Source organism: Limanda limanda, chromosome 23 (assembly GCF_963576545.1).
Source record: "Limanda limanda chromosome 23, fLimLim1.1, whole genome shotgun sequence".
Taxonomy (NCBI): Eukaryota; Metazoa; Chordata; class Actinopteri; order Pleuronectiformes; family Pleuronectidae; genus Limanda; species Limanda limanda.
The window spans coordinates 3,587,229-3,606,235 of record NC_083658.1 but is presented as its reverse complement, the minus strand read 5'-3'; the positions used below and the strand labels follow the sequence as shown (position 1 = coordinate 3,606,235).

Sequence of the window (19,007 nt, the reverse complement as noted above, 5' to 3'; positions counted from 1 at the left end):
GCGGACCTTCCCAACAGCGCCCCCGTGTGTCCGGACGGCGCCGCGGCCACTTAGCATATCCTGTTGCAGTGAGTCAGAGGATGATGGTGTCTGTCGGGAGAGGAGCGTCACCGAGCTGAACCTGAACCACAACAAGGTACAGCTCACACGAAGCTTCGTGTTGAATATCAGACCTGTAGGAACCTAAAGGACCCCGCTGGGTGGAGGAAGAGTTTAACATGGAGACCGGAGGTTCGCTGGTTCGGCCACGACACTGACAGCTAACGGCTAACTGCTGCTAGCACACAAGCTACTCTACGTTCTGCAGCAGGTTCCCTTGTGTTTATTTTTATATTTCATCAACTCGTCTCTGTCTATTTGCCACAATTTGGATAAACAACGCTTTGTATTTCCTGTCTGTCTGTGTGTTTTGGACTGGAAGTGGACACCTGCTCCACAGACAGCTGTTCCCTCAGTCCACCCCCCTCCCCCTGTCTCCAGGTGGACGTCACATCCCAGGAACCATATTAGATTAGCCCGTTCTTTAGCCTGTAGCTACCTGATCCAGCCGCAGATAACCCGAGATAAAGGCTATAGCTCGGTTATAACCCAGTGGAGGAACAGCTGGTGGTGATGGTTTGTTTCGTCTCAGCTAAATCTAACAGGAAAAAACCCATCAGAGGTGAAGTAGTGGCGTCTTATTCATTAATAGTTTGACTCACTCTTATTTAAACTCATTGCTTGGATGGGAATCTGAATATCAGAGGTGCAACTACATCTGCATTTCAGCATCTCAAACTCTGAGATCAAGGTCATCTAACAGGAGACATTCTCTGTCTCAACCAGTCTGTATCTCTGACATGTCAGATGTATAAAGGCGTGACAAATCTATCTCGTGATGCATAGAGTTAAAATTAAACCGGGTGTAATTGCATTTAGCCACGGCTGCCTCCTCCTGGAACCAGCTCCCGATGGACAGCAGCAAAACGCTCGGTTGCCAGAGCCTTCAATTAATCATCCAGTCTTTCACCTTCATTTAATCATCTGTTTTATAATTAGTTTTTTAATACCGTATATACTTTTGAAAAAACATTTGACCCCTTTTTATGCTTGTAATCTTAACCTTTATGTTTAATTTATGTCTGAAAAGCATATTAAATGGCCTTTGTATGATAATATGCAATACAAATAAGTTTGCATTAAGTCTGCCGCCCCTCAGATGAAGACTTGAACTTGGTCATTGATGAATTTTTCTTCTTTTTTTCTTTCAGAACAGAAAAGGGCAAATATCCAAGGATGGACGGGTATGTGTTAACAACAGTGGTTCTGTTATTATGATATGAAACAACTGTTGTTTCAAGCAGAACTTCACGGCCATGTAGAAACACGACTCCCCACTGAACCTCTGCTCTGTGTTCCAGGTTTGCAGGGGACATGCTGAGCGACAGCTCGGTGATGGCGCGCATGCAGAAGAAGTTCTGGAAGACCAAGCAGGTCCTCATCAAAGCCACGGGCAAGAAGGAGGACGAGTATGTGGTGGCGTCCGACGCTGACCTGGACGCCAAGCTGGAGGTAGGACAGGAGGAGTTTTAGGTTTGTTATTGACAGGAACACTCGGCTCTGAAAGTAGCTCATGCAGCTCCACTGTTTGTAGCTCAGAATGCTGGTTTCAGTCTGTTGTCACAAGGTGCCCATTGTTTGCACAGTCATTTTCTTGCCAGTGTGATAAGACGTGATATGTCTCTCGCCGCATGAGAGCTGTGAAAATGAAGTTGGCAGAGTACAGCGTGTCCCTCCGCCTCTCGAGTCCTTCCTCGCCGGTGCAACACATGATAGTGGACAGGCTGGCTTGGCGGACACCTGGCTGGCATTTAGCTGTTTGGTCCAGTGTGACGGGGACGGGATAATGTTTCACTGAGATGTACTGAGAGGCTTTTGTTTGCTGTGGAACAAGATCAGGCCTCTTATGTCCTCATGCTCTCACTGTCCCATGATTCCATGTCCCTGTGAGACCGAGACAGAATGAGAAAACAGGGGACAGCATTGAAAGAGGAATAGAAAACTGTAAGGAGATCTGTCTTCTTCAACGTCATCTTGACCTCGAGCTTCCTGTGACCCAGCCGAGCACTAAAATCACCAGGACAACCTGATGCTAATCTGGCTTTTACCACATGCATTTTCAAGTGTCATATCAGCAGCTTTTACTTTGCAACCTGTGAGCTTCTTGGATGGAACATCAAATAAGATCGAGTCAATATTTGTGTTACACATTTTGATCGTATTGAAAGTGAACTCAACTGCATGGCTTGTTTTATTTATATCCTTCATTTTCACCTGTGATGATGATGAGACAAGGAACCTCACAATTGGAGAAAAAAGTAAAAGTAGTGATGAGCACCTGTATATGTAGTGACCACCACATTGCTGTGACACAGACCGAGCCACTAGATGAAGATGAGCTCGGCGAGTTATGTTCATATCACTAATAAGCTTTAAGAAAGGTGTGTTGTGTAGGAGCGGTCAGAGTTGGACACAGACAGGTGTTTAGCTTCTGCTGATGCACACAGGCTGAAAGTAGGTAGTGTTGATACAAGAGTTAATCAGTAACTCTACGTCGTCTCCTCCCTCTGCTCTCGTATTTCCACCTCTTTATATTTTCACTTAATAACAAACTTTAACAAAGTCTGAAAGGTCTCAAGACGAACCTCTTTTAGTTACTTGTTTTTTGTGTGTAACTCTGACCTGGTGTGTCTCTGCAGTTCTTCCGTTTGGTTCAGTCCACGTGCACAGAGCTGCTGAAGGTGATCGAGAGGTACCAGCACAGGATCACACGTGAGTGACACAACTAATAACTAATGGTTATTGATGATAACCATCATCTTTCCTGTCTTAGATTCATTGAAATCCTATGAACAATGATCTTTACACTTGGAAGTCCACTTGGATTTTGTTGATTTATAAAATCTTTGACATTTCCTTGCACAACAGGCTTGTCTCAGGAGGAGAACGAGCTCGGCCTGTTTTTGCACTTCCAGGGCGAACATGATCGCACCAAGGCCGGCAACATGATGGATGTCACCAGCAAGGCCCTGTGCACCTCCGCCAAGCAGAGGTCAGCAGCAGCAGAAATCAATGAAACCAGTGATTATGTGCTAAACTAATGAATATGCAATCCATTTCAAATAATCTTAAGCTTTCAATTACTCAACCTTATCTATAATTTTTTTTCCAAAGGATGGCCCTTTGCCCACCACTGCAACGTTTGTACCAGGAAGTGGATACGTTCAGGCGACGCGCCATCGCAGACACGCTGCTGACTGTCTCTCGTATGGAGAAATCTCGCACAGAGTACAGAGGAGCTCTGCTCTGGATGAAAGACATATCCCAAGAACTGGACCCAGACACCTACAAACAGCTGGAAAAGTTCCGTAAGGTCGGTGGAAGGCCACTTCAACTGAAGATTTCTGATGGGTAATCACCGTCAGTGATGTATCATCTTGTGTTTGGTCTTTCTGTTGTCAGGTCCAAGCCCAGGTCAGAGGGTCGAAGAGCCAGTTTGAGAAGCTGAAGAATGATGTGTGTCAGAAGGTGGACATGCTGGGAGCGAGCCGCTGCAACATGCTCTCCCACTCCCTCTGTACCTACCAGGTAAGTTCATGAATAGTAATGGTTGAACGATGAAGTGTGGGCCAAGCCTGTTGATGTGTTCACCTGCTGGTTGCCCGTGTTGATCCTGCTGTCCTGCCATGACAGACCACTCTGCTGCATTTCTGGGAGAAGACAGCCCACGCCATGTCCGCAATCCACGAGGCCTTTCAAGGACACGTTCCATACCAGTTCACCACACTCAAGGTACATCAAACTTTAGAAGTGACTCTGAGTAGCTCTGTGACAGTGGTGGACAAACTCCTCGAAGCTGAAGCTTTTTCTTAAATACTTTGTCCAACAGGACCTGCGGGATCCACTGGAGCAGATCACAGAGTTGGAGAGACAGTTGGATAAAAAGGAGAAGACTCTGCAGAGCAACACAGACAAGTGAGAACACAATTAACACACATGTTGGTTTCTCTTTAAGTGAAAATATCGTTTCACACTATCAGAAAAGGATTATATCCTGTGTAAGCTATTAACAAATCAAATATAGTCTGTGTCATCACCTCAGCTATTTCCTCAAATATTAGGCTAATGGCATGCCCTTGTTTACTGTGTGTGTGTGTGTGTGTGTGTGGTTCATGTGTGTTTGTGTGTGTGCTGACAGCAGGTACTTATGTAATAGTTTAGGGCTTTAGAAGATCAAAACGTGTGCCTCTTAACAGCAGCTCAGCATCAAAGAGAGGTTACTGTATCTCTAAATATAGAAAGCTTGATGAAGTGAGGCACTTTTTCATTTTTTGTCCTTTTCTCATTCCCCAGTCTGGTGTCCTTGGATGACGACAAGCCATTAGGAAGTGCCTCTGACATAGGTCCGTACTGCCCTCCAAACCTTTCATTGTTGTAGGATATGACAGCACGCAACCCTGCAAGCTGCTTCTTTTGCTTCCTCTGTTGTTTAATGATGTCCAGACTTTCTGCTATTGGACCTAAAGTCAGAACGATCCAAAATAAGTGTTTTCTCACCGCAAAAAAAACAATCGATTGTTTAGTTTGATCCGAACTGGTGTCCCCTCTTCTAGTCTGACAAAATGTGTATCTGTTGGTCTGGATGAATCAAGAGTTTTATTCTTTTAATGTGCCTTTTCTCCCAGACACTGGTCACAGCTTTGATGGAGACGGCCAAACCACTGACTATGGTAAGTGTGTGTTAAGAACAGTTGATAGAAACAGCATTGTTAATGCACAAGCTTGTGTAAATAGTTTGAACGTGTACATTGCGATTCCTGTTGCTGACTTGGGATCAGATACCGTTTGGCTTTATGATACTTTGATCTCAGTGCACCAAAATGCCTCCACAGCCACTTCAGGTGTGCATGATCTCAGCGGAACGCCAGCGCGCCCTGATGAGGACCTGATGCTGGCGGCCGGTGGTTTAACACTACCACAGCTCCCGACCCCAACAAGTGCCCCACTCCAGCCCCAGCTCCTGCCTCCTCCTCAGGCTGGAGACCAGAGTGAACTCTGGGGCTTTGAAAGCTTCCAGTCCAGCCTCTCTGAGCCGCCTGCCTCCGGTAAACCAGCTGCCTGTCCACCGCTTCCTCCACCTGTGAATTCAAACTTCCAGCTGCCTCACTGGTTCTCCTCTTCCCCTTTGACTTGGCTCGGTTGGACTTCAGCTTTCCTGCTCTTGATGTCTTGATTCTGTCCTGACTGCTGCAAGAGGCTTTTTTTTCCTTTCAACTTTGTCATTCAGGAAGAACGCTTGAACATCTGCTGCACTTCTAAGTCTCCTCTGGATATTTTGAGAGTGATCATTAATCCTGTTTGCTTTGAAAAGGCTTTACTCAACATAATTGTCTCTTCACTGTACTTTTCTCTTTTTCGAGGTCAAACTTTACCTTCTCATCTGCGTCTGTTGCTTTGTAACAAATTGACATGTTCGGCCTTTCTAGAATCAGCTGTGTATGATCTTCTAAAGCTCCTTCTCTCTCCACCTTTTCCTCTCCAGGTGGTAGTCTGCTCTCGGGCGGTCTGTCCTACCCTGCAGGGACGGGGCTGAGACCAGATGAGGAGGACAGTGAGAGGGGAGACATGGCTTTCCTCAATGATCTCCTCAGCCCGGGCCCTGGAGCCAGCGACGAGTTCAGCAAAGAGTGGCAGGATGCGTTCGGGATGTTTGACCCTCCTGCTGTCCCTCCTGCAGGCACGGCACCAACCAGCAGTGGGCAAGCAGCGTGTCCGCCCAGTCCCGCAGGCTTCCTGCCCTCCCAGCTGCTGGATCACAGTCTGAGCGCCACAGGTTAGTCACACTGCACTCTGCTGGAGGAAAGAGCTCACTGCACAACACTGACTGGTTAGTCTACGTGATACAGCTGCGTTGTGGCATAAAAAATACCAGGGTCTATTATCATTTCTCCAACCCTGCTTTGTCTTGTTAGGCTGGTCAACCCCGCCTATGTTTAAAGCTCCGCCCCTCCAGGCGTCTCCGAATCAGAACCAATCAGCTCAGTTGCCTCCAAGTTCAGCTGCTGATGGTAAGATCCTTCTCAGTGTGTGTTCTTGTCTCTACTTGTTGTCCTGATGGTTACCTTGTCTCAAGATCACTAAGGTTTCCCTAAACAATCATCTCACTTTGCTTTGAAACAGTGTTACGGTTTCTAATGATCTGTGTGTGTGTGTGTGTGTGTGTGTGTGTGTGTGTGTGTGTGTGTGTGTGTGTGTGTGTGTGTGTGTGTGTGTGTGTGTGTGTGTGTGTGTGTGTGTGTGTGTGTGTGTGTGTGTGTGTGTGTGTGTGTGTGTGTGTGTGTGTGTGTGTGTGTGTGTGTGTGTGTGTGTGCAGCAGCAGCAGCTTCAGGTGGATCCAAAGACATGTCTGCCTGGTTCAACCTGTTTGCAGACCTGGACCCTCTTTCCAACCCAGACGCCATAGGACGCTCTGCAGATGAGCTGCTCAATGCCTGAAGCTCTCTCTCTGTTTGTGTATGTGTGTGTGCGTGTGTGTTTGTGTGTGTGTGTGTGCGCCTGTGTTACAGTGTATGATTTCTGTCCAAGGATTACTGCGATTCCATGACAACACCCAAGTAAACGATCTCACACTTACAGTGAAACACACATGCATTTCTGTTACAAGGAGACAAACATTCTACGCAACTACACAACTGCAAATACTCTTGATGATGTTACACTGGAGGACGATATTTGACACTGGAGAAAACAAACTGTCGGTGGAGCCAGACGCTGTTGTTGAACATCCTCTTCAGCTGAAAAAGACTGTTAGAACTACACAAGGAGCCACTGACTCCTGCGCACACAGCAAGCCTTGTGCGGTTTGTGTTACTTTTCACTATTAGCTTTCAGCAGTGTCTGTGGAGCAGAGTGAGCGTTTGGGTTACTTGTTTATTTTGAACAGCATTGTGTGCTTCTCCGTCTTAAGTTCATGTTTGCGTTGTTTGGGTGTGGGTCCGTTTGCCGTGTGTACACATCACAAGGGACCCAGGATATAAAAGTGTATTTAATCTGTAATGTAGTTACATGTAGGAGCACATGATTGTCACCATGAGACGGGACCCTGTGTCTGTCACTAGACTGAATTTGCACACAATAAGAACAGTGACCCTCAAGTATCATGATGCTGGTTATCAGGCGGCTTGGTTCAGGTATTCTGGATCTGAATTACATGCAACCTCTACAGTGGAGCATTTAATAATTAAATAATTTAATAGCTCAATTGTGAGGAAATGAAGCTAAAACATCCCAGATAAAGCTGCGGCCATCTTGGATTTTCGATTTCATTTGGATCCCGATTTGGCGCCGTAGTTGTTTTTGGTCATTGCTATGTTTTTATATTATCAAATAACTAATTCAAACAGTTTTTTATCTGTTCCTGTTGATCTACTCATCAGCTTCATGATACTGGAAGGTCTTTTTCGTGGCGTCTGTGACGACGGCCCCCGGTCCATGACCTTTTCTGACGCTCATCCCTGATTCTGTTGGGCTGAGCGCTCGAAACCAAATCATTTCCCGTCGGTCGTCGAGATTTCACAATCACAACAGTCCAAGGCCAAGAAGAATGTGTGATGAGTTGCAACATTTATTTCAGTTTCTCTTGAAGGAAGTTTTAACGTTAGATAAAGGGATGTAATTATTTTAAGTGGGTTGAAATACAATCCTAAAAATAACAGGACCTAAGATGCAGCTAAATGTATTTATTTTCAGATTATATCACTAAAGTAACACTAAAAAAACAACCACTGTAAAATACTAAATATTATGAGCTGTGTGTTGTATTTGCACAGTTGGATTTTGGAAAGATATTAAAACAGGATGAACACTGGAGAGTTGTTACCACCTCATGAAATACATTTCCTTACCTGTAGTGGATGAAATTCCGAATTATTCAATTTGTTTGTCGGGAAATCAACATTTATGAATGTTTCTTTTATTTAACCTCCTATAATGTATGTTATTGATAAAGTGGAAAACAGAGGTTGAGATGTCAAACCCTGAGTGATTGTGCGATCAGAGTGCATTATGGGAGGGATTTCTTTGTATACAATCTGCACAGAAGTATCTGCTTTTCTACACAAGCTTAAACTGATGTCAGCTCGTGTGTTATACTTTCTACCGTTGATTTTCACACTTTCAAAAACCACAAGAATGTATTTCTCAAGTCAATCACAGATGCTTCATTTAATTCAACTATGCCTTTTTATTTTGACTGGAGGAGTTAAACAGATGAAAACTTGGCAGTTCTGTTTCCAATAAACTGGACAAGCAAACAGAGAATCCTAGTGTTGAGTTTTCTTGCGTCGAGCCTCATTCCAAAATGCTGCTTATCCACTTTGAAAAGAAAAAGAAAAGTTGTAAATCAATCAGTATTTCCACGTTGGTGAATCTGTTCTTTCAAGCTACTTAGAATTTCTTGTAAACATGTTGAACCGTGTCTCTGTGGGTGTGATTGTTTCTCAGCAAGTGGATATCTCATTTTGGAACAGGACTCTCTGCACCTCTTGACTACTGCTACAGGTTTACATCACCCAGGATCTCTGCCGTGTGCGGCTACAGACACAGCAGCTGTTGGTTCGCTCTGGTGCCGTCGTGTAGACTCGTTAGTGTGCGCTGAGGAGTTAAGTACATCTTCTCTTTTCGTGTCCTATTCACTACAACCTGAGATGGACGATGTGACCTATTCTTGATTAAAATTCTCTGAAGACCCAATTACACTCCGGTCTGATAAATAAATACATAATCATTCACAATAATGAGACGTAGTAATTCACAGTACTCAGCAGGGGGACGGGAGGGGCGAGGTTTTGGGGGTGACGGGTATTATATGGTACAATAATCGACTCATTCAGATACATATCTTTGTCAGCTGATAATACAAACACAGTGTGCCTCTATATTTACAGATCCAGTACATTCCTATCCCCACCGTGGCAGGCACAGTCAAGTGGTAATGACATATACAGGAGGACGGGCCCAGGCGTGGTGAGGTCTGGGTCCCGTGGCACGACACCGCAGCCGCCAAGTGTAGCTCGGTGTCGCACGTGGGGTCATGACCTCTCCGTGCTCAGGGCCCGGCAGAGCCAGAGGAGGCCTGTCCTGCAGCGGCGGGACCCGGCCCCTCTGGACATGCTTCACAACAACACAGTTTGAGCAGGACGGAAGGAAATCAGCTTTACAGTGACAGTGAGGGAAAGAAAAGAGAAGAGAAGAGAGGAGGAACAGAAGGAGGGTGGTCGTGATGGTGCTGGAGTAAAACAAAAGGACACTGCGAGCAAAAGGCTGGCGCCGGGGAAGCAGACACAGGTCGAACACGCTGCACACACCATAGCCCTGGCCTGTGTTTCCCATAGATACACACAGCGGCCAGCAGGGGGCCCAGCTCGCTGCTACCAGTTAGTGAAGCAAAGGCGTCAGCTTGAACCAGCTCCTGTGTCACAGGCTGATTCAAGTACAAAACAGATGGTTTAAAGGTAGCGTGGAGACTGCACCTCCTCGCTTGTATTTTTTCAGACTGGCCCTGTTCTTCTGTGTGTATCTATGGCCACCGTAGTGCAAAGATCATGAGTGAACACGATCGCAGCACTAAGCTGGTTTGGAGAAACTGAGCGGTCTAAAAAAAATCAGGCACGTTTTCTTTACTTCTCCTTTTCACGACCTTTCTTCAGGTTTTGCTACGATATATCAGGCAGCACCAGAATTAGCCTCTGTTGTCAATCTCTTGGTCGCCAAGGAAACCAGCAGCCTTTTTTGTTTTTTCGTAATGGAAGGCATATTTCATATCAAGAGAAATAACTACATATAGAAAAAGAGATATGTCCGTGGAAAGGCGCCATGGTATAATACGATGAAAAAAAAAGAGTCTGTCCTTTTTTTTACCCTTTTCCTCCCAAAAAACAGGAACATAACCAGCACTAAAGGTAGAAGAAAGCGATGAAATGTCGGCTGCACACGCCCGCACGGCGCTGCAGGGCTCTCGAGTCGGAGTTGTCTGAGGAGGAGAGGCAGTGGGAAGCACTTTTCAACAAGATCAGGACATCAGAGAGAGCGTAGCTGGCATGCTGAAGGCATTTTTTGGAGCAGGAGGGTTGTTTCCTAATTTCAAATGTTTTCTGATTTTCGTTGGGAAAGGGGGAGGAGGAGGAGGGGGGGGGGGATGCTTGTTTTGTGGCGACTTGAGAACCCGGTCAGAAGCTCTCGGGCTCCTCCAGGAGGCAGGGCTGGGTGGACAGAGGCACGAGGGCCGGGGACAGGCTTCGCAGGCCCACCCCGGGGCGAAAGCTGAGCTCCGGGGCGGGGGGGAAGGGCTTGAGGATGCTGACGAGGCAGAAGGCAGAGCCGCTGTTGGGGATGAAGTTGACCTTGTTGCGGTCGGGACACAGGAAGGTTGGGATGTTCTGCAGATGTTTGGGCCTGGAAACATGAGACAGGGTTGTTAAACGAGTTACATTAGAAAAGATGAACTGCAGATGAACTCTCAGAGAGACAAAACACAAAATGTCAGACTATTCTAAAATAAAACATCAAGCCCAGGGCAAGACACGTCTGACCCCATCGTCTGGGGTCTGCTGACCATAGACTAGATGTCTCGTCTGCGTTGCCGGCCAACGGAGGTCACCACATGGCGGCCATCTTGCCAGAGGTTGCCCGCTCACCCATAACATTGTGTTGGTAGTGGTAAATAATCATAATTTTCAACTGATTTTGAAACGGTCTGGTTTGTTATAAACGTCAGAGATGTAGTTATGACACTGCATAAATTATTAAGATTTTTTAGAAAATAACATAATTATTCACAAGTATGCAGTGTCACATCTACATCTCTGACGTTTATAACAAACCAGACCGTTTCAAAATCGGTTGAAAATTGAGCAAGTTATGGTTATTTACCAACACAATGTAATGGGTGAGCGAGCAACCTCTGGCAAGATGGCCGCCATCTAGACATCTAGTCTTTATATATATCTATGCTGCTGACGTCCTGTGAGATCTAACAGTGCATGCTTGGTCATCCCACTCACATGGACTCCTCGAACACTTTGACCTTCTCGCAGCCCTCTGGAGGTTCCCTCTTGAACATGTAGCTGTTGTTGGGTCTGGGAGAGGCGGCGTACTTGGGCAGCGGCGAGTAGGGTCCGAGCTCTGTGGACAGCAGAGGAAAACCACGTGCATGAGTGAGTGTGGGCAACACGCACCCGCTGAGATGTGTGCGCGTCTGTGCGCTTCGTCACCTTTCTCCTCGTAGGGGCTGCCTCCGCTCGTGTCGTTGAGGACGGTGAGGTAGGAGGGCGAGATGGAGTCGGGGCGGCTGCTGCAGTTGCTATGGTTACTGCTCAGGCCGCCCCCCGAGGGTGTCTGCGTGTCGATGCTGCGCGTGCTGCTGCTGCGCTGCTGCGGGGGGACAGGTGGGGGTGCACGGTGCCCATCTGGAACGTCCTGTGGCTGCACACACACACACACACACACACACACACACACAAATGAGGTCACAATAACAACATCGCTCTGAGGCTTAATCCCCGGCCGGTGATGGTGTGTGAACCCTTAGGCCTCATTTATAAATGAGCCGAAAAAGTGAAATCTTAGGGGAACTCACAACGATGGGCTCTTCCTTCTCGGGGGTGTCTCGGATGATGATGCGTTCTATCTCCTGGTTGAGGCCCTCCATGCTGTTGCGGAAGCGGGGGGCCGATGACTTGGAGATAGGGATGGGGATCAGGATGGTCTTGGGCATCGGCGACTGCAGAACACACAAACACTGGCTTTAATACAGATCAACGCACTGAGCACCGGACTTTCCTCCAGCTGCAGTGAGCCAGAGCAACGTTTCAGAAGCAAGAAACTTGGGATCACACACGCACACCGACTCTCCTGCACCCACCTGGGACTGGATGATAGTGTGGCTGCCATTGAACGGAGACTTGCGGTCCTTCTCCCTCCGATGGCGGCTGCTGCGTTTGCTGCGCTGGAGCTGCTGACGCAATTTGGCAATCTGTGCAGGTTCAGACAGAGAGAGAGGCTGTAATGCAGACACAGTATACACATGCAGTATTAATGGCTGTGCATTAGGTCAAAACACACACACACACAATGCACCGCTATTTATTTAACAACCTCTTCCAAGAAAACTGCAGTGTAATGAGGACAGTATCAAAAAATAAACACACAAACACATCGGAGAGTGCTTCTCTCCAGTTGGTTGTTTGTTTTGTTCAAAGAGCAGAATACAATACTGACCTCCTTGAGCTGGTCGGTGCTCCCACAGGAGGCCGAGCGTTTGTGAGAGCCCCTCCTCCTCTCATCTGCCCAGGCCCTGGGGGTCTGAGACACAAACGCACACTGGTTACAACACAATGTGAAACACACAAGCATTAAACAGCCAAATCATGAGACTCAACCAAAAGAAAAACAGACTTGGATTAATAAACGCACATCAGGACCAGTCCTAACAACCTAAAACATCTTCATACTCTGTGACTTCAACGGCTCCAAACCCAAGGAGCCTAAAGACAACCAACAGGGGCTGGAATATTATCTACTTTTAGCTTGGAACTTGAGTATTTTATTTCTTTTGAACATGTCAGAAAGATAATTGTACTATTTTTAATGAGACATCCATCCTTCAAATGTAACGTTGTGAGAAGGAGATCTGCAGATGAGTCATGTCCACGCTGGGGTCGTGACCTGTGATCGCTCCATCTAAAGCTAAAATGTTTGGGAAACACTTCCCTGTAGAGGAGCAGCTCCGAGGCTGCTGGTACAATCACACTGGCACTGTTGACAGTACTTAACAGAAACAGTAAAGAAGCTTCGTTGGAGTTAAGAACGATTACAGCAGAGGTGTGTGTGTGAGGGTAAAACCTCAGTGTTAGAAGTAGAGCAGCAGATTTGACCTGAGGCAACCTTATGAAGAGCGAACTTCTGTTTGACCGTTGTTAAATATCTTTCAGCTGCTGTTTGACATGAGTTTGGTTTAAAGTCCGTCACTGATTGACAGTCAAGAGGCAAAGCAGAGGGATGATGCAAGCGTCTGCAACATCTCTCCGTCTCTTTGCATTGATCGTCTGCAGCATAAACACACATACAGTACATCCGGAGAGCGTCCAGTACGACTTTGTATGAACACAAAAATTGACAGAAAGCTGAGCTGCCATATTCACAGAGCACCATCAACACGTGGCGTTCCTCAGGACTCTACTCCTGGACCACTTCCATTCCTTAGTTATATACCAGTACATTTTTCACAGACATTGGTAAAAGAAGCACACGTTGCCTTATCTCAACATCAAGAGAATGGGTTTGCCGTAAAATTTCCAAAATATTTACCAGAATCAAATTCAAAAAAAGTTAATTCTCACCTGCGTCGCCTTGTCCCTCATGTAGGGAGCGTGGTGGTCCTGGCTGTCGTCCTGAGGCCAGGGACCAGTCAGGTGAGAGCCAGCGAGCGCGCCCTGCGAGGGCCACAGCTGGACTCGGTGGCGGGAGACCGAGAGGAGAATGAGGAGCAGCGAGCTGGGGCAGGGAGGGAGGAGGGACGCCACAGGGCGCGGAGCAGGACCACAGGGAGGTGTGCTGGGTTAAGGCCGCTGATGTTGTCTGAGGAGGAAGAGGAGAGAGAGAGAGAGGCGTCTTAATGAGGGAGGGTCTTTAGATGTAAACAAGTCAGCACATGGTAAACACGTCAACAAATCAACAGACACACAGTCGGCCTGCGGGATAAGCTCCTGGACGTCTTGCTCTGTCTAGGTTTGTGTGCATTTGCATGTGTGTCTATGCGCGGGTGTGTTGCCAGATTGATGTTAATCCATCCTGGGCCGAGCGGATATGGCCCCGTCTAAGTCCCTCACAGCCCCCTGGGTTAATGGCATTAGAGCAGCTTACAGGGGTGGTGGGGGTGGAGGGGTGGGGCTGGGATCACTGAGGGCAGGTGCCTGATTCTGACCAGTTGACCCCGGTGCTCGGGTCCACCGGGGGCAGCGTCAGCACATTCGCATCGCAAATTACAGCTTCGCATCGGAAAGTTATAAAGAGAATCTAACAGATGCACGACATCAAAATTCTGCTATCTATCTATCTATCTATCTATCTATCTATCTATCTATCTATCTATCTATCTATCTATCTATCTATCTATCTATCTATCTATCTATCTATCTATCTATCTATTTATCTATCTATCTATCTGTCTATCTATCTATTTATCTATCTATCTGTCTATATATCTATCTATCTATCTATCTATCTATCTATCTATCTATCTATCTATCTATCTATCTATCTATCTATCTTTCTATCTTTCTATCTATATATCTATATATCTATCTATCTATCTATCTATCTATCTATCTATCTATCTATCTATCTATCTATCTATCTATCTATCTATCTATCTATCTATCTATCTATCTATCTATCTATCTATCTATCTATCTATCTGCATATTTGCACCAGCACCGTAATAAGCATATTTGAATATTTGCACTACTGCACAAATTGAACTATTGTTGTTTTATTTTTCTCCTCATCTGTAAAGATATATATTTAGATATATATATATATATATTTTTTTTTTTTTTCTATTTCAAATTTTTGATATTCTATTTTGTTGATATTCTATTTTATTCTATTTTATTGATATTCTATTTTATACTATTTCTATTTTTTTTTTGGTTGCAACTACTGAGCATTGCTTAAAGAGAGCCTGTGACCCAAGTATTTCAATGCCAGCGACTGCTTCATGTTATCTCTGTGCATTTGACAATAAAGATTCTTGAATCTTGAATCTTGAATCTTGAATCTTGAATCTATGTCTATCAATAGTCACCATTTATATGATGTTGGTTCAGGAGATGCAGCAACAATGAGGAGAGATGAACATTATAAACACGCACACACAAACGACAGGTCCCATGGATGGATGTGGATCCCCTGGCTGAAGACAGAAAGCTGTGATAGATATATATTCACTGTGGGTGTTGTTGTCTCAATGGGAACAGAGGAGCCAGCCAGTCCTATTAACACAATCCTGCAGATGAAGCATGTGTGCACACATACAAACACACAGCACCGACTGGCAGGGCTAAATTTGGCATGGGCCCTGACCAGCGCACATCACTGTTGCTAGGGAACGCTGCTGACTGATCTCCATTGACTGCGCTTGTGTGTGTGTGTGTGTGTGAGTGTGTGTTAGTAAGTAAACATGGGTTTGGGCGATCAGCAGTCTAAACGCCCCTCCTCTCTTTATTTTGACGGCTGATTTTCCTGTTTCAGACTCTGCACACGAATCAGCAGTCTGCTACACCGCACTGCAGGCGCACAGTAACGCTGTGTGTGGTGTGTGTAGCTGTGTGTAGCTGTGTGTAGCTGTGTGTGGCTGTGTGTGGCTGTGGCTCAGCCTGCTGATGTATTTCTCTATATGGATTCATAGTAATGATATGCAGAGACGTTACTTGGCAGTATCTCGGTGTGAATGTGAAACAGGTGAGTTCACACTTTATTGATCTGCTCGGGGTAAAAGTGGCGGCTCACACACACACACACACACACACACACACACACACACACACACACACACACACACACACACACACACTAATCTGTTACACAGGATGTAAATAAACACTTTCCTCCACCCATTGATTTGGTGTTTCCCAATAAAGCCTAAAAGGACGTCTAACCAACACTCAACAGAATAACTACTGCTTTATGATTTCCATCAATATCCATACAACAAAAGTCCAACATATATCAATTTAATGCTTCTGCATTGCACAAGCGCAGTGAGGAGATAACAATAACAACAACATGAAAATATTTATAATTTATGAATCTACCTAAGATTAAAATAAAATCTGTCTTTACACTTACTATAAATAATAATGTGACATTTAAGATATTAGAGCAGAGAGAGAGAGAAAACTGCAAATATTCACATTTGAGATTTGGAACAAGCTTATTCTTGCCAATTTAAATGATATACATTTATATTGATGCTGATTACTTAAGCTTTTGTTTATTCACCTGCTTTTGCACATTTGACGGCCAAATTAAATCAGAGCCTTTTGAATGCAATGGAACATAAATGAAAAGGAAGAAGATCACATGAACCTGCACTTGTTTATAATAAAACCTCGTTATAAATTTCACGATAACACTGGTGAGGGATGCGGATGGCTCCGTGTGAGTCACATCTCCCAGCAGCAGCCTGCTCCGCTGCAGAATCTAGGCCAGACGTGTTTACTATAGCTGAGCATGCAACAGCAGCTTTATCACAACAATGCACGGACCCACAACCTGGCATGACACACGAGCACCGTGCACAGGGAAGCAGGTTGGGTTTGAATGTGTGAAATGAGAGGAGGAGCGAGCTCACCTGCAGGAGAGAGACCTGCTCCTCCAGGGAGGTCGGAGCTCCACAGCAGCCCCCAGTCCCCCGGGGGTGGTCGCCGAAGATGCTGCCGGGCAAGGCGGGCGAGAAGCGGCCAGGAGAGGCTACAGGCGAGGGGAACCTCCGGTGGAGAGAAGAACAACCGGGCAGGACATGGTGAGGACAGCGAGACGTGGTCCCCGACTCAGGAGGTGTCAAAATGGGCGTCGTTGTGCTCGCACCTCGCCTCCTCCTCCTCCTCCTCCTCCTCCTCCTCCTCGCCGGGGATGGATGTTTTTCTCTTCCCGGCTGATGCGCAGCGCCGCGACGGATCGAGGAGCACGGCGATGCACCTGGAGCTCCGGGAGAAGCAGAAGAAACTCGGGCTCTTCTACGAGAGGAGAGGAAGACGAAGAGCCGACCGGGCTGCAGAGAGGAAGGAGAGGAAGGTAGCGGAGGGAAACAACACGGACATGGAGAGAAGGGGATGCTGGCCTCGGCTGACACGACGGGAGGAGGACCAGTGTGAAGCTGCGAGGGCTGAGCAGGGACACGTCTGCCTGGCGCTTTCAGAGTAAAACACCCACCCTGAGCTCCATAAAGAGAGGGAGTTCATCCACAACTGAGAATCCAGTCATCATCTCCTCACCACTGTGTCAATGAAGTGGAGCTGAAAGTGTTCGAGTCCACACAACACCAGTACAATTGAAGTAACTGAAGTAAAACAACATAAATAAAACAAACCCCTCCACACTGTTTCTGTGGTGTCATCCAAGTGTCTGTAAGCCCAGAGATTCAAATCCTACTGGACACGAGGCCCCCAGATGATCAACATGTATTGTTTAAAGAAGTGAAATCTTGCATTAGTATGATTACATTAATCATAAAGTCACAGTAGAACATGGCACCATACAAAGTATTCTCATTTGTTCTTATTCTACTTATTATAAAGATAACCCACCTGACTTGGACTTTTATTCCGCCCCCACACCCCTAAGATGTGTTAAATTAACACATATTATTATATTATATATATTACACTGTATTACATTGCATATTGCAATTTTACACTGTTCACTGTTTTGCTTTTTGCATTGGGCATTGTGCATTTCACCTTTTACTTCACTTTTTATACCTTTTATCTTTTATATCTTTTGATATGTTTTTGTCTAAATAAATGCTACCTTGTATAAATATTAGAAAAAGTGAGTAAATAAGAAGTAAATAGTGAGTAAATATATATTGTTTTTTTATTATTACTATTGTTTTTCTTATGTGTGTTGTATTTATTGTTTTTTTATGTTTCTATGTTCATTGTATGCACCAATAACCAAAGCAAATTCCAGGTAGGTGTAAACCTACTTGGCAATAAATACTTTCTGATTCTGATTCTGATTATTTTCACAACTGATACACAAACAATGCAATAACTATTCACTTATCCCTGCATTAACTTGCACATGACAAGACAAGCTCCTGAAACAATATGGTTATATAATTGTAAATGCTAGTTTCATACTATTTCTTCATCTTATTACAACTGTTTTTATTATAATGTCACTTCTGTGTCTAGTGCTGGCCTGTATTTTTTCTGTCCAGGTATTTTTGGTTTTATTCTCAGTGTAAATGAGTCCATTTCCGGTCTCATCCGGGTCACTGATGGTAACTTGATGCTGTGACGTGTCTCATGCTGATGCTGCAGTTGCTAGGGCGCGTGGAGCAGACGGAGCAGAGGAGAGGAAATGTCGCCCTCTAGTGTCCACTTTAGGGAATTACAGGGGCTCTGCGGGAGCCAACATGGCAACAACAGAAATTATAAATATTCAGTGTTTATGTGAGTGATTTAAAAAAGTACTACTACTAATTAGTACTAGTCTGTCTTAATTAGATCCTTTCAAGATTCAAGATTTAAAGATCTTAACTGTCATTATACTAATGTAATTCTGTGATGCACTTTGTAACTGTGTAAGTGTGTAATTGCTATACAAATAAAGGTACTACTACTACTAATGCTGATGATGATGATGATGATGATGATGCTATTAATATAAATATCTTTATTTACATAGCAGTTCTAAAACAAATGTACAAATTGCTTCTCAATTAAAAAACACTTAATTCAAAATAGAAGTTACATAAAAAATCAATAAAAATACAGTCAGAAAAGAATAAATAAAAGAATAAAACAACAACAGTTCAAGCACGACTGACCAGTACAGTAAAAACAACTAGAACTAGTTAAAATCAGGGATTTAGTTATATTATTACCCATATTGCAGACATATGATGATTAGATGGATGAATGGATTTAAGGCATATTGTCATTACCTTGTGTTATTACTAAATAAACACATTTCCTCTCCACAGACACGTGGTACTCCTTCAGTGCATATGGAGATGATCTGTGTTTTCTTCCTCCGGGGTGTTGTGTGCACAGTCTGCGGCACGGTGGCGCTGTGACACCCCTGCAGACGGTGCAGCAGCCCCCCCCGCCTCCACCCCCACCCCCACCATCCCGCCACCCCCCCCCAGCAGCTCAGCAACCCGACACCGGAGACGAGCG

General features: G+C 45.3%; 2 protein-coding genes across 3 annotated transcripts; one reads left to right on the top strand and one right to left on the bottom strand.

The window, feature by feature from the left end:
- The first annotated feature begins 68 nt into the window (after positions 1–68).
- ical1 (islet cell autoantigen 1-like) lies at positions 69–8,358 on the top strand. Of its 2 annotated transcripts, none has more exons than XM_061067174.1 (15): positions 69–136; positions 1,251–1,283; positions 1,401–1,551; positions 2,739–2,811; positions 2,968–3,091; positions 3,214–3,412; positions 3,502–3,627; positions 3,733–3,831; positions 3,929–4,014; positions 4,393–4,442; positions 4,725–4,769; positions 4,932–5,144; positions 5,582–5,872; positions 6,012–6,107; positions 6,416–8,358. In XM_061067174.1, exons 2-15 carry the CDS (start codon positions 1,276–1,278, stop codon positions 6,532–6,534), a joined length of 1,680 nt encoding a protein of 559 aa, XP_060923157.1. In that variant the 5' UTR covers positions 69–136; positions 1,251–1,275; the 3' UTR covers positions 6,535–8,358. The 2 variants fall into 2 exon arrangements, with proteins under 2 accessions (XP_060923157.1, XP_060923156.1); XM_061067173.1 differs by having other exon boundaries at positions 6,413–8,358.
- Positions 8,359–10,265: 1,907 nt separating this feature from the next.
- On the bottom strand, positions 10,266–16,620 carry fam117ba (family with sequence similarity 117 member Ba). Its single transcript, XM_061067344.1, has 8 exons — positions 16,574–16,620; positions 13,437–13,590; positions 12,316–12,399; positions 11,960–12,070; positions 11,675–11,818; positions 11,310–11,520; positions 11,100–11,220; positions 10,266–10,491 (listed from the first exon to the last, which is right to left on the bottom strand). The coding sequence occupies exons 1-8, from the start codon at positions 16,618–16,620 to the stop codon at positions 10,266–10,268; spliced, it is 1,098 nt and encodes a 365-aa protein (XP_060923327.1).
- Positions 16,621–19,007: the final 2,387 nt, after the last annotated feature.

Coding starts and splice junctions, on each gene's coding strand:
- ical1 (XM_061067173.1), top strand. Junction 2,812..2,967: donor GTACCAGCACAGGATCACAC/GTGAGTGACACA, acceptor CTTGCACAACAG/GCTTGTCTCAGGAGGAGAAC. Junction 5,873..6,011: donor TCACAGTCTGAGCGCCACAG/GTTAGTCACACT, acceptor TTGTCTTGTTAG/GCTGGTCAACCCCGCCTATG.
- fam117ba (XM_061067344.1), bottom strand. CDS start 16,620: ATGTCCTGCCCGGTTGTTCTTCTCTCCACCGGAGGTTCCCCTCGCCT. Junction 12,400..13,436: donor TGAGGGACAAGGCGACGCAG/GTGAGAATTAAC, acceptor TTTGTGTCTCAG/ACCCCCAGGGCCTGGGCAGA. Junction 11,521..11,674: donor AGAAGGAAGAGCCCATCGTT/GTGAGTTCCCCT, acceptor GTGTGTGTGCAG/CCACAGGACGTTCCAGATGG.